Below are 12,736 nucleotides of genomic sequence, written 5' to 3'. Positions count from 1 at the left end.
CATGTAAATCCCTCATAGCTCAGTGTAATTTCAAGCAGAGTCGAATCAGGCAGGATGATTGAAAACACCAGTGTGGTTTGCAAGGATTTTGTGTAGTGTAATTACATGTTATTGATGAAGTATACACAGAGCAGAGTTTCACTGGAGATCAGTGAATTGTCAGATTAATCACGTGTCATCTTTATGATAAAGTGGAATTAATAGGCTCATGTATTTTGGAGAATATTAGGTTTAACAATCTAGTTAAACAATCTGTTGAGAGCTTCGTCCCTGCTGTTTAACAATGTACTTTGTAATAACATTTATGTGATAAAGATATATAAAATTCCTAATTAACTTAGTGCCTTAGCTCTGCCCAACATAAAATATTCACAGATCCGATTAACGCAGAACATTATCAATTTATTCTAAAATTGAATAGGCTCAAGGGAGGCCCAAATAGTGCTTTAGCTGTCGAGATAGCCCTACCAGAGGTAGAACAAAGCCAAACAATAGTTTTTATATATTACAGAGGTCTCCCATATATGAAATGGATTCTTGTATAAAAATATTTTACTGCAAAAGTGGTTAAATTGACACACATTGGGACACACCCCATACATGAAATAAGTGCAAAATAAAGCCTGTCAGAATGGGACATGATACACCTGAAGCCATGTAATTTCATAATACAAGCTCTGATCGATTACAATGTTGGAGTGGAAGTGGGCAGGGGGTTCCTCTACATGTCTGACAGGACAGGAAGACAGTACTACAAACACAGAACTACAACTGGCGGAAATATCCAATTTTAAGATCTAAAATTTGATATTTAAATACCAGTTAAACCACTTTTGGAGTATAATTTTTAAAATATTTTTATACAAAAATTCATTTTATGTATGGGAGACCTTAGACAATAAAGAAAACACATTGTTGTGAATTGTTAGGGGTGTCTTCCCACTGTCCCAGCAGTTTGGTAGCTGGTTTAAACCTGAGTGTTTACTGGCCTCCAGTGGCCACAGTGAGGAATTACAACACTAAATCATTATAAATACCTTTGTAGAAGTCATTGTTTGTTTGATTATTTGTAAGTAACAGCGGTAACATTACTATTGGTGATCGCTGTGTTAGTAAGGAGCTATTTTAATGTCAGTTTTCTGGTGTGGTGGTCTTCACTGCATGACAACTTTTACTTTTACTTTGAGGGGCTGTATAGCGCCGCGGCGGCAGTATGGAGCATCTTTCTGCCCCTCCTGCAGCTGCACTGATGCTCTCTGCGGTATGGTGCTAACGAAATGACAATTAAAAGCAAGAAGACTTCTCAGTGGCAACCAAAACATCCCTCTGCTGCACTGAAGTCACCGAGAAACCGGCAAGACGAAGGCTTTGTTTTAGTTTCCCTGTTAGGATGTCATCTGAAAATGCTGCGTCATCTGAAGGTATGTCGATTACTGTTACCTCACCAAGTTGGTGAGCAGGACAGCATCGTGCCAGTGCACTGTGGACTGCTATACACATATGTAATATAATATAATATTAGTCATTTGAAATATGAATATATAAAATAAAACTAGCCCATACAACATAAATCATATCATATGCTAGACTGCCATATACTTATGAAAAGATAATAATATACATGTATTATGACTGTAATTTTACCACAGTGCGTGAAGCATCACCTCCTACAACAGAGGCTGATGGAGCCCTGAGGATTGTCCTCTTGGGGAGAACAGGGACGGGCAGAAGCTCCTCGGGCAACACCATCCTGGGCAGGTCCGCCTTCTGGGTCGACGTCTCCCCCAGTTCTGTCACCACACAGTGCCAGAGGAAGACTCTGACAGTGGACGGGCGGAGTATGTCTGTGATTGACACTCCAGGTTTCCTCCACACGCACCTGTCCCCTGAGGAGGTCTTGGCAGAGGTGGGACGGTGTGTTGTCCTGTCCTCTCCGGGACCCCACGCCTTCTTGGTGACCCTGCAGCCCAGCAGGTTCACCCAGGAAGAGAGGGACGCCTTGGAGTGGATCAAGGCCACGTTTGGGCCCGGAGCCGCCAGGTTTACCGTGTTGTTGTTCACCTGGGGAGACCAGCTGCAGGGCAAACGCATCGAGGACTTCCTGGAGGAGAGCGACGAGCTGTCGGAATTTGTCAGAAGCTGCCATGGGGGGTATCACGTCTTTGATAACAGTGAACAGGTCAAGACAGCGGAGAGCCCACAACAGGTCGTACAGCTTCTGAAGAAGATAGACAAGATTGTGGCGGATAACGGAGGCGGTTGCTATAGCAATGAGATGTTCAAGGAGGCTGAAAGGGCCATCAGAAAGGCACAAGAAAGGATCCTGGGAGAAGGAGGACACAAGGTGGAGTCCCTTCAGAAGGAGGCTGAAGAGAAGCAGGGGTCAGAGTTAGAGAGGAGGGAGGAAGAAGAGGCCAGGAAAAGGGCTGAGAGGCTTTTCTGGTCCGAGCTGGTGACTGCTTTGGGGAGAGGTGCAGCAGAGGGGGCAGGGATCATGGAGAAAGACAAAGAGAAAGGGGGGAAAGCTGTGAAGAAGGTGACGGTGGTGAAGAAGGCAGCAGCTCTGGCAGCATCGCCGCTCTCCATCCGCACAGCGGCACGAGCGGTGGAAGGAGCTGTGAGAGAAGGCAGTAAGGTGCTATTTAAACACAGGAAAACTTTACTGCACTGAGGGATGCTGGACTCTGACTGTTCAATGAGGGGTTGTCAGGAAACACAGTGGAGCCTATGGTCAACATAGAGGCGATGATGGGTGAAAGAAGGTCACTTAGCTGTGTTTTTTCACTGTGCATCATTCATCCAATGTTATCAGTCTCTGTTTAATACCAGCACAATGAATCAGCACTTTCAGACCATACTGTTAAAGAAGAATACGTGTGTGTGTGTGGTGTGTGTGTGTGTGTGTGTGCGCGCGTGGGTGTGGTCCCTACAGTAAGGTAAACAACCTGGTGTAAAGTTGTTCCCATACCGATACCAGTATTGGAAATTCCTCCAGTACTGCCTAAAATGCGGGGTATATGCGAGAACATGTGCCCCGGAATGGGATCCTGCTGTTTCCCAGCAGCGTCCTGTCTGCTGTTTTCACCCACTGATAGCGTAATCATCACCTGCTCTACTGAGAGTAAAGTACAGGTATCGGTATCAGGAAGGACAGAATGGTGGTGTGTTGCAGTCTATGTGGATTAGTAACAAAGAACACAGACACATCCCTGAATTGAGAGAGTTCACGTTATAATAAATGTCACGTCATAAAAACTGGTGTGCAATTCAACTTACTGTGAGCAATGCAACACACTCTCATGCCATTTCTCCACTTTTCATCCCTGACACAACAAGACAGTCGGATCAAGGAAAGACAAAAACACTGCAGCAGATAATCTGTTCCATCTTTTTAAGGCATGACAATATCTAAATATAAAAGACGATGACTACGAGGAAATACAAAAAGGAACATACTTTGAAACAGTTTGCATGTAGGGAGTGTCTAACATTACAGAACCAAAGAGGAGGACAATTTGTGGAAGATTACAGAGTACAAATGTACAAATACTACAATATTTGTCGTTACTGCAAAATTAATCAGGCAAGACTCAGTTTGCCAAACGTGTGGTGGGGATCGGATAAAGTGTAGGAACCTTTGACATGTAACTGGGCACTCTTACAACTTGAACACAGCAAACACTGGGTCTGTGTCTGTACTGTGTGGAGACTGAAGCTACACACCCTCTACATGAGCGCTGTACGTAAAAGCTACAACCGACCTCATTTACACTGTTGTGGATTCTAACAGTCTCCAGAGCCAAAGTCTCTCTCAAGTAAAGACAAATACATAGTTTCCATAGTGTTACTCACTTGCCTGAATTTAAGTTTGTGCACATCATGGACACATTTCCAGTGTCACAATTGCATAATATGAAGAAAAAAACAAACAAGCATACAGAAATATTCTCTCTCACACACACACACACACACACACACACACACACAGACTTTCGTTTCTATTGGTGCACTCAAATCGGTCTACAGAATGATGTTCGACCATTAGTCCCATGGCTAAATAAATGTACAGTTGAAGGGCGAGGACTGTGTTCAGATGCTGGACTGCAGCAGGCACCAGCGGGTGGCTGAATTTGGTGCAGACGTCTGTTATTAAACGGGCATCGGCAGGGTCATCTTTCCTTTTCCCCGAAGTACTGCAGGCAGGACAAAGAGGGAGAACAAGCCAGGTGTGACTACAGAGTTTGATTTTGAAACCACAAAATTCAACTTCGAGAGCTAACTCTTTAACTGCTGCCAAGAAGGACATCCTCCTTAACTGGATAAGCAGGATTAAAAACGGGTGCCAATAAGGGGGCAAATAATAATGTTGTTCCTAGTACCATCTTAACAATACAATACAAAGGTGTTTGTTTTGGCCCGTGGCTCACAATTACATTTCAGCTTTGGCCCAAGGGATGAAGTTTGGGCACCGCTTATTTAACTACAACTATTAAAACACACACTTACAGTAGTTGTTTGACTAATAAATGTACAGTTAATTAACTGCCAATTAACTTTCTTGGTCATTTATCAAGAAAAATACCAAACATTCACACAAACAAAAGTTTGATTTAGCTGCACTTCCTGTTTTATATCATAATAAAATGTGCTTAATTAAACTTTAGTTATTTAAAAGTCAGTACATTTTTAGCTATAAAAGGCTTTGTTAAATTATAATGAGCATTTGTCATTCTTTTTGATATTTCTTAGATGAGGTAATTCATGATTACTCTATGAGCTCTAGGGATTAGGACTATAAACACAACAATAACACTACAAATAATTATCGATTATGTCAACAATCAAAAATTCTCCAACAGATCACAGCTGAAATCAGCCACATCTAACAGTTTTTATACTAAATCACCCCCACCCCCCTTTGCAGTAGCCTTTACTCACCCCTTGTGACGTAAAGGTAGAAGAAGTCGCAGTAGAAAATGGTCTGCACGACGCCGGACACCACGGCGATCTGGTCGAAGAAGCCCTCGGTGTGGTAACGCCACACCCAGTTGGCTATGTAGAGGGCTCGGTAGAGGCCAAGGAAGAACAGGTAGTGGGTGGTGATGGACTCCGCCTCGCCGGTCTTGGTGATCATGAAGAGCTGCGGCATTATGGCCACCGCCTCCAGGAAGATGGAGAAGGTCCACATGATCTGGTGGGAATCAGCAGGAGGCAGACACATGAGAAGAGGTGGATGGTTTGGGCGGCTGATTATGTGCACCAGTAATAAAAACTGTACTTAAACTCACCATAAACCCCTCAAGATGCATGTTTATACACCCCGAGTGATCTTATGATACAAGGGCTTGAAACCTTTCCAAACTGGATTGAAGATACTGTCTGAGTGCTTACCTCCATAGGGTTGAATGCATAGTTTTCCAGGAAGGACAGCCCGATGACTGGCACCAACAGGAACTCCACACGGAAGGTGTCGTTCTCCGAGTCATACGCGTTCCTGAAGCGCATGTAGATCAGGTACACGGTAGCATAGGACAGAGCCAGGAACACCACCTGAGAGCAGAGACAAATGTTGAACTTCAGCCCCCATTGATCCAACACTGACACACTGGTAGTGAAGTTTAGACTGAGCACATAGGAAACATCTGGAGGGAAACTGTGGACTTTAAACTAGTGGCTTATCTAACAAAAATCCTCCTAACTTGCTGCCATACCCTGAATTATGGTAAAAACAGTTTGTGTTCTGGGTTGGATGTGTGAAACGGTGCTTGAGCTACACTCTTACCTTCATGACCGTGTTGTAAGGGGAGATGAAGACCGTGAACAAGTCCAGGTACCTGGTGGTGAAGACAAGTGCAAACAGCACCTGAGACTTCCCAGAAATACCTACAGAGGGGGAAATAAATAGTTTAATCTCTGCCTAATGTGCAGTCAACAGCACTTCACACAAGAACGACTAGTCCAGGACAGATCTCAGATATAGACCCACAGATATAAGGAAATGTAGTGACCTCCCACCCCACACAATTTTATGATCAAACAGCAAAAGCAGGCATCTGTGCTGCATGTACAGTTTGCTTTAAAGGTGTAGCCTGCTGTATAATAGGTGGAGCAGGCAGCTGATTGCTTTGTTAACACTGCCACGTCGCTTCCACTTCTGCAGGAGCACTCAGCATCATGCAAATACCCTGACTCATTTCCACAAACAGCGCTTTCAACCCTGCTTTTGTGATCACTGCGACATATTGTTTATAGTCCAAGTCCATGCAAGTCTCCGGGCGGGTTGAAGTGCAGTGATGTTCAGTGTGAGCCTACCAGCACAGGATCTGGACTTCCATATCTTCAGCAACAGGATAATGATAGCCACCAGGTGTGACACGTCACCCGCCAGACGGAAGATGTTCATGTTGTTTATTTTCCGCCTCAAAAACAGTAAAAACAACTCCTGTCGGGCCTTACGCGTCCTCGAGAGACAGGGCAGGGATGTTCAGCCACACGGGGGAAAAAAGCGAACACAAAGTGTGAGAGAGTACAAACACGAAACGAGTTTTAAAAAAAAAAGCTAAAGAGAGGAGAAGCCAGCGGCGGCACGGTGAGCTCCGAGGGTCCGACTGCTATCTAAACACTCAGATAAACAGGTATGAGTGCACTCAATCACTCCGCTCACTCTCCACTGAAGGAAAGTTGCTTCAGAGGAGGTGACGTGGCTGACAGCTCACACTGCGTCAAGCTGACCGGGATCAAACAGCTGTATCCTGTTCCGGTTCGGGGTTTTCAAAGTAAAACTTAGTCAACACGCGGTCTTCTATTTACAATTAACCACCATTATATATAAAGCTGACCAGTTTCTTGGTTGAGTCTATTAAATATCTGACGTTGGTGAATATTTTCCGGCCATTCGTTGTTTTAAAGGATTTAGCTGGATTTATTTGGAAGATAAAATCCCACATTTCCGGTGTTGACTTTCTCTGGCTACCTTGACGCACATGGGAGGACTAGTGGCTGCTGGGTTGTGGGCAGTGGCAGTATGTGGGCCATCCTCAAGAAGCACAACCCTGATTAAACTGCAGATGGCGACAGGCTGTAGGCAATGAGGAATAGGATCCTGGTCCAGCACTTGGGGAGTTTCCTGCTACCCTCTCTCCCACTATTATTTCCTGTTAGCCTGTACCTTGGGTCACCCCCAACTCAAGGGAGTTTGGTCTCAGAGGGCCTTAAACCCCTTTTTTGGGTTTCTGGTGAACGCATCTAAATGTAAATATAAAGGTACTCGATTGAAACAATAGTAATACAAGTAAGAACAGGGAGTATCATCTAACATAAGATCGTCTAATAAGGTAATTGCAACTGCAGCCGCTGTGCAGTGACACATTACTGCAACAGGATGTGGGATTTGGTTATAGAGCTAGATTATAAGATACTGGTTACTAGAGGTTGTTCTACTTTTTTGAGGTTTGAGTTTTCATTTTTTGCTTAGTATGACATCATTAAACAGACTGAGTTTCTCTCCGCACCCCAAACCATGACTGACTGGATCAACACACCATTCGTTGTAAATTAGAGCAAAAAAAGAACTGAAATAAATGTCCTTCTTTTGTTTTAACAGAAATCAGAACCTTGTCTCTATTTCTCAGTATCAGATTACTCTTGTTTCTTCCAGTAAGTCATATTGGGAAATTATAAGGAAATCACAAACCATTTACCTCTAAACATTAAGGTCATAATACTGTTTGAAAGACTCACATATCCAGGAATAAAATTCAGTTTTCTTTATCGATTCATTTAGTTGGTCTAGTAGTGGTTGCAGTGGAGGTAGTGGAGGGATGACAGGACCAAGGGAGAGAGAGATTCGAACTGGAGACGTTGCACTTCACGGTTAAGCTAAGCCACATGGTTGGTATCTCTTAGAAACATTTTAAAGTTCTTCCTCTGAACCGTAAACATTTATCATTATCAATCTTGCACACATATCTTTGTTTTGAGTCTTCTCCAGCCGTGTGATGAACTGTTTCTATTTGTGTCATTTAAATGAGACGAGATGTGTTTTTAGAACGAACATAAAAGTTTTTTGCTCTGCACAGCAGGCCGTACAGGCATACAATGGCACGCATTTGCCTCCTCCTATTTATGATCCATATCCAACCTTCGCTACCAAGTGTGCATATGATTTTCAGTGTTTTAAAATACTCTCCACCCTCCCTGTCTTCACCGTCTTCTGGTGCTTCCGCTCGACCTCCCTCCCTTTCCTCTTAATTCTACAATCTGAATCACTGTCGAAGCCCAAAACCACTCACTCGCCCTCCATTTCTCACCACTCAGTGTTTCCCTTCCTATCAAATCCCACCTCCACCTCCTCAGTCATCCTCCCTCTTAATCCACAAATTGCATCTGAATTTGGGCATCACACACATCCTTCTCCCCTGCATCCTACTCTCATGTTTGATGCAGTGAAATCAGCACAGGGCACCTGAGATCACAGAGGAAACGCTTTCAGCCTACTTAGAGTGCATCCATGGTGGTGCAGAGAAGTGAGGGGGCACCAAACAACAGCGAAGGAGTAAACAGCTTCCTTACACACTCCCGAAGCATCCAGCGCAGAGCCGGGTCCCTTTTTCTGTCACTAGGTTGTTCAAGTTGAGTAATATTCTCAAGCAGAAGAGCTCATATTATCTGATGTCTACTGTCTACATTAGACAGCCAGAGTGATAAATGAACAATGAAGAAGAAGAAACACAATTATATACAAACTATGCAATACAACTATGCTTTATTAGTCTCCTGATTTATTCCAGACAAATGTACTGTAGAGGACATCCTCTGACAGGGCTGACCCATACATAGGCTACCGTAATGAGCGTGTGCTGAACAAAAGGTTATGGGAACTAATCTGACCCCCAGGACTGATTAGTAGCTATTTATACATCCACACAGTCCGGTGTGCCCTAGGAGTCTGTCTGCCTGGTCATCTCCTCCTCAGATGCTGGACCGTGTATTACTATCTGATCAGTCTGTCTGTAACCCTCTCGATCTCCTCCTTTTCTCCTTTTCATCATGCACTTCTTTTCTTCTTCTAATGGTACCCAGTCATTTAGTGTCTGCTCCAAACCACCAACGCTCTATGGCAAAGGCTTCCCCTCAGCTGTGAGCACTGACACTATAGCTGGTAAAGGCTGTGATTATCTTTAAAACGAGGCTTAAGGTAATTAATAGGTATAATCATTTTGATAGTCATGCAGGGTTCAAATTAACCACCTGGGGATTCCTTTTAAAGCTTATCACAGTTTTCTAAGCCTATATATTCTTTACAATCTAAGTTGTATTTAAGGCTTTAAAACATCTCTGAAGGACTTTTATATAGTTTGGATTTATAATCTTTATCAGTGTAAAAAAGATAAAATTGCTTTAATCCAATGGGCAGCAGACTTACACAGTGGATTTTTCTCCATTTAGGGTTGATTGCAGCTACACAGAAGCATTTTCAAGTAAAACTGGACCAGAATTAGACTTGAAACGGTCTCTTCCAAACCAATATTCAAGGTCAGGATAAAGAAAAAGTCCCAACATAGCATTTCCACTTTTCTTTCTTTACATGCTCAGGAATCATTCATACCCAGACCAATCTACTGTCATTATTTATATTTAGATCTCTCTTTTGGTGGTCTGGCCTGATGTGTGGTTGCAGTCCTTGAGTGGTACTCTTTATTCTCTCTCTCTCTCTTTCTGCATGTGTTTGTGTGTATTGCTCAAACTGTACTGAATATGGCAGCAGTGTTTCCCATTACCACTCACTCACACGGCCCTTGTCATGGTTAATTGACACAGAACTTGAACAGACTTCTTTCAAAAGTATCGTCTCCCTCTCAGTGTACATGTTACCCTCAGAAGCCCCCCCCTCTAAGTTTCTGTTTTCTGTTTACCTCACTGTTACTTACAGTGCTGTCTCCATCCGCCCCCTCATTCCTCCTCTGTGAATTTGTCATATGGACAGATGCACGCCCACAGTCCTATTCAGAGGAAGAGATTTTAAAAAAGAGGTACCCCACCTCCCCCTCCCCCTCTATAATTTAGAAACGAGAGGGACGGAAGAACAGCAAGAGGTAGGGAGAGGGAGGGTGCGATGAGGGGGCTAAAAGGGAGCTTTGGTTGAGGGCAGGAGGGGAGAGGGGCGGTTTCCATAGAAACAGTTTTGCTCACTTCATATTTCATATAGTCATGTGGACTCTGGACGAGGGAATTCTAAATTAAACTATAAAATGTCTCCTGGGATCTCCTTTTATTGAGCACAATGAGATTGTGCCAATCTCAATTAGGTAGCAGGATGTCTGTCAGGCAACACAAAGTCATGACACTATGTAATGTAATAGCTTATGATGGCTATGGTAGAAAAGTAAAGAATTCAAACATGTTAGTTTCAAAGCTGATACTCTAACTGACAATAGTGGAGAACTTTATTAACTCTGAAATGAGCAGAAGTGGAAAGTACATCTACTCCCATACTGTGACACAAGTACAGTCTTAACTATTGTGCTGTTTACTCCACCACGTTTAGAGATGTAATTCTTTTGCAAATTAATGTTGTAGCTACAATGATTAAAAACATTATGTACTGACTGAGTTTAAACTACCCAACATTATAATAAAATAGTTTTAGAGGCAGCTGGCATAACAACATTACAACAATGAAACACTGTTTCCACATTAAAGGATCCCTGCGTAACACGCAAAAAATGCAAACGGCCCTGTCTAGAGACAGTTTTTGGTTTGTCCCTTCTGGGCTACTGTAGAAACATGGCGGTTCAACATGGCGGCCTCCACCTAAGGCAAAAAGATAAACGAAAACACAAAAGTTCTACAATGATAAAAACATAATATTATAAACATATTCCATTTCTGCCAATAGATCCTCCTAATGTTACACACTGGACCTTTAAAGGGGAACCTGGCAACTATTTCAACTTAATAAACCCGTTTAGAAATCATTTGGATGGTTAAATGGCCTATTCCGGTGAAAATGGTGACTTTCCCCGCTCCCCCTAGTGCCCCCAGGCGGAAAACCAACATTGCAACTTTGGGACTACCGTCCCGTTAAGTTGGAAATAGGAAGTATCGTGAGAAGCGAGAACGAGCGAGAAACACAAACTGCTTTACGGCAATTCCACATAAACGCACACAGCCCCCTCAATACCGGTTAGCCACGCCGGCTATAAGATCAAGCGATGATGAATGTATTACCCACCTCGGTAGACATTGCTCCACACGAAAAAGTTGCCCAGCAACAAATGCACATCAGCAGCGGTAGAAAGGGGGAGGAGACAGTGTTTTGAAATATACGTCCCAGAGCTGTAGGGGGAGCTCGTTGAGAAAACATGCGATGACAAAAGTGAAAACCAGCGAAGAAATGGCTAGAGTTGCCAAGTTCCCCTTGTGACACACTTACTGGACATTTTATAAAAAAGTTAGTTTTACTTTTGATAAAGTACATTTTACTGCTTTGATTTTATTTGCGTAACTTAACTACCTGTTCCGATTATTGGATGGGACTTTTTATTTACTACAAGCAGAATTGCCAATATCGCCAATGACCCTCCCACCTAGTATTCCACATATTTTAACTTCAACTGTAACTTTAAACTCTTGAAAGAGGCAGCCATGAATGTTAAGGTTATCAGGGTTTAAGGCACTGACCCTTCCCCACAATGCCCCTGGCTTTACATATGGCCGGCTACCTTTGTTGCACGCCACTCATCACTCATTTCCTGTTATCTCTCTACTGACACTAAAAGACACATAATGTTCAACAGCCATTCAACCTGAACGCGAATGCAGCTGTAGTCTACAGGCTCAGCCATTCTCCATCATTGTGTTGAATGAACTGGAACATCACAGCCGAGACCAAGAGGTTGGCTGAAAGGTACTTGAACCAGATACTCGTAATACAATATTTCCCTACACATTTGATTTAAAACAAAACACAAAATCCTCAAACGTTGTTCACAGTCCAGAAGTTCTGCTCAGTCCCACATCACATTTGCTGATACCATGCAGTCAAAGGGTAACCAAAGAATGACCTCCCCACTTTCCATCCATTATGAAACAACCACAACATGTGAGAGGTGGCCCACTGCGACACCACAGCACTTCAAGTTTAAAGTGCAATTCAGCAAAAGAATGATGCAGGGCAGAAAAACTGCTCCCGCACTGCTTGAAACGTTCAAACCAGCATTTTTATTTCTCTGTGTAACCTCTGTGTTGATGTGGCATTTAAAATGTGTTAACAGAGCTGCGGGGTTGTGGAATTATTCAACTGAACAGCTAACATGCATTGACAGTCAGCTCACTGCACCACCAGCGATAAGGGGTTGGAAAAATCCCCGGCACAGCTGTGAGGGAGTAAATGTAAAGGGATTATGTTTACAGGCCAATTTACAGTAATAGCTCGGTTTTATTGTAACTGTCGTGATGCACAGTTTTAATGGTAACTCAACCACTTTATTTCCCAGCCCCCATATTTTCAACATCTCCCACCTGTTACATTATCATCTCTGTTGTTCCTCAAAGAGAGTTAGCCTAGAATCATGACTCAAACGAGTTCTTGCTCGCTTACATGGACACATCAGGCATTATTCAACACCTACACATGCTTAGAGTACACAGAAAAGAGTGGCAGCCCCCCTACGGTCTCCTCTCCTCTCTTTTTCTCTTTCTTTTCTTTTCTCCAGTCCTTTTCTTTCTCCTCTCC

General features: G+C 43.2%; 2 protein-coding genes across 2 annotated transcripts; one reads left to right on the top strand and one right to left on the bottom strand.

Annotated features, from left to right (window-relative positions):
- The first annotated feature begins 238 nt into the window (after positions 1–238).
- On the top strand, positions 239–2,881 carry LOC127356194 (GTPase IMAP family member 7-like). The gene is made up of 2 exons (XM_051387750.1): positions 239–1,421; positions 1,650–2,881. The coding sequence occupies exons 1-2, from the start codon at positions 1,391–1,393 to the stop codon at positions 2,669–2,671; spliced, it is 1,053 nt and encodes a 350-aa protein (XP_051243710.1). The 5' UTR covers positions 239–1,390; the 3' UTR covers positions 2,672–2,881.
- Positions 2,882–3,374: 493 nt separating this feature from the next.
- Positions 3,375–6,718, bottom strand: kdelr3 (KDEL endoplasmic reticulum protein retention receptor 3). The gene is made up of 5 exons (XM_051387752.1): positions 6,313–6,718; positions 5,783–5,883; positions 5,392–5,550; positions 4,939–5,191; positions 3,375–4,193 (listed from the first exon to the last, which is right to left on the bottom strand). The coding sequence occupies exons 1-5, from the start codon at positions 6,401–6,403 to the stop codon at positions 4,150–4,152; spliced, it is 648 nt and encodes a 215-aa protein (XP_051243712.1). The 5' UTR covers positions 6,404–6,718; the 3' UTR covers positions 3,375–4,149.
- Between the last annotated feature and the right edge of the window lie 6,018 nt (positions 6,719–12,736).

Source organism: Dicentrarchus labrax, unplaced genomic scaffold (assembly GCF_905237075.1).
Source record: "Dicentrarchus labrax unplaced genomic scaffold, dlabrax2021, whole genome shotgun sequence".
NCBI classification, from domain to species: Eukaryota; Metazoa; Chordata; class Actinopteri; family Moronidae; genus Dicentrarchus; species Dicentrarchus labrax.
This window is presented reverse-complemented; position numbering and strand designations above follow the sequence as displayed.

Bases quoted from the DNA above. Each gene is read 5' to 3' on its own strand.
- kdelr3 (XM_051387752.1), bottom strand. From the start codon at position 6,403: ATGAACATCTTCCGTCTGGCGGGTGACGTGTCACACCTGGTGGCTATC. The intron at 5,551-5,782 runs GTAAGAGTGTAG...CTCTGCTCTCAG, and splicing joins CTTACAACACGGTCATGAAG to GTGGTGTTCCTGGCTCTGTC. The intron at 4,194-4,938 runs GTGAGTAAAGGC...TCCTGCCTGCAG, and splicing joins CTACCTTTACGTCACAAGGG to TACTTCGGGGAAAAGGAAAG.
- LOC127356194 (XM_051387750.1), top strand. From the start codon at position 1,391: ATGTCATCTGAAAATGCTGCGTCATCTGAAG. The intron at 1,422-1,649 runs GTATGTCGATTA...ATTTTACCACAG, and splicing joins AAATGCTGCGTCATCTGAAG to TGCGTGAAGCATCACCTCCT.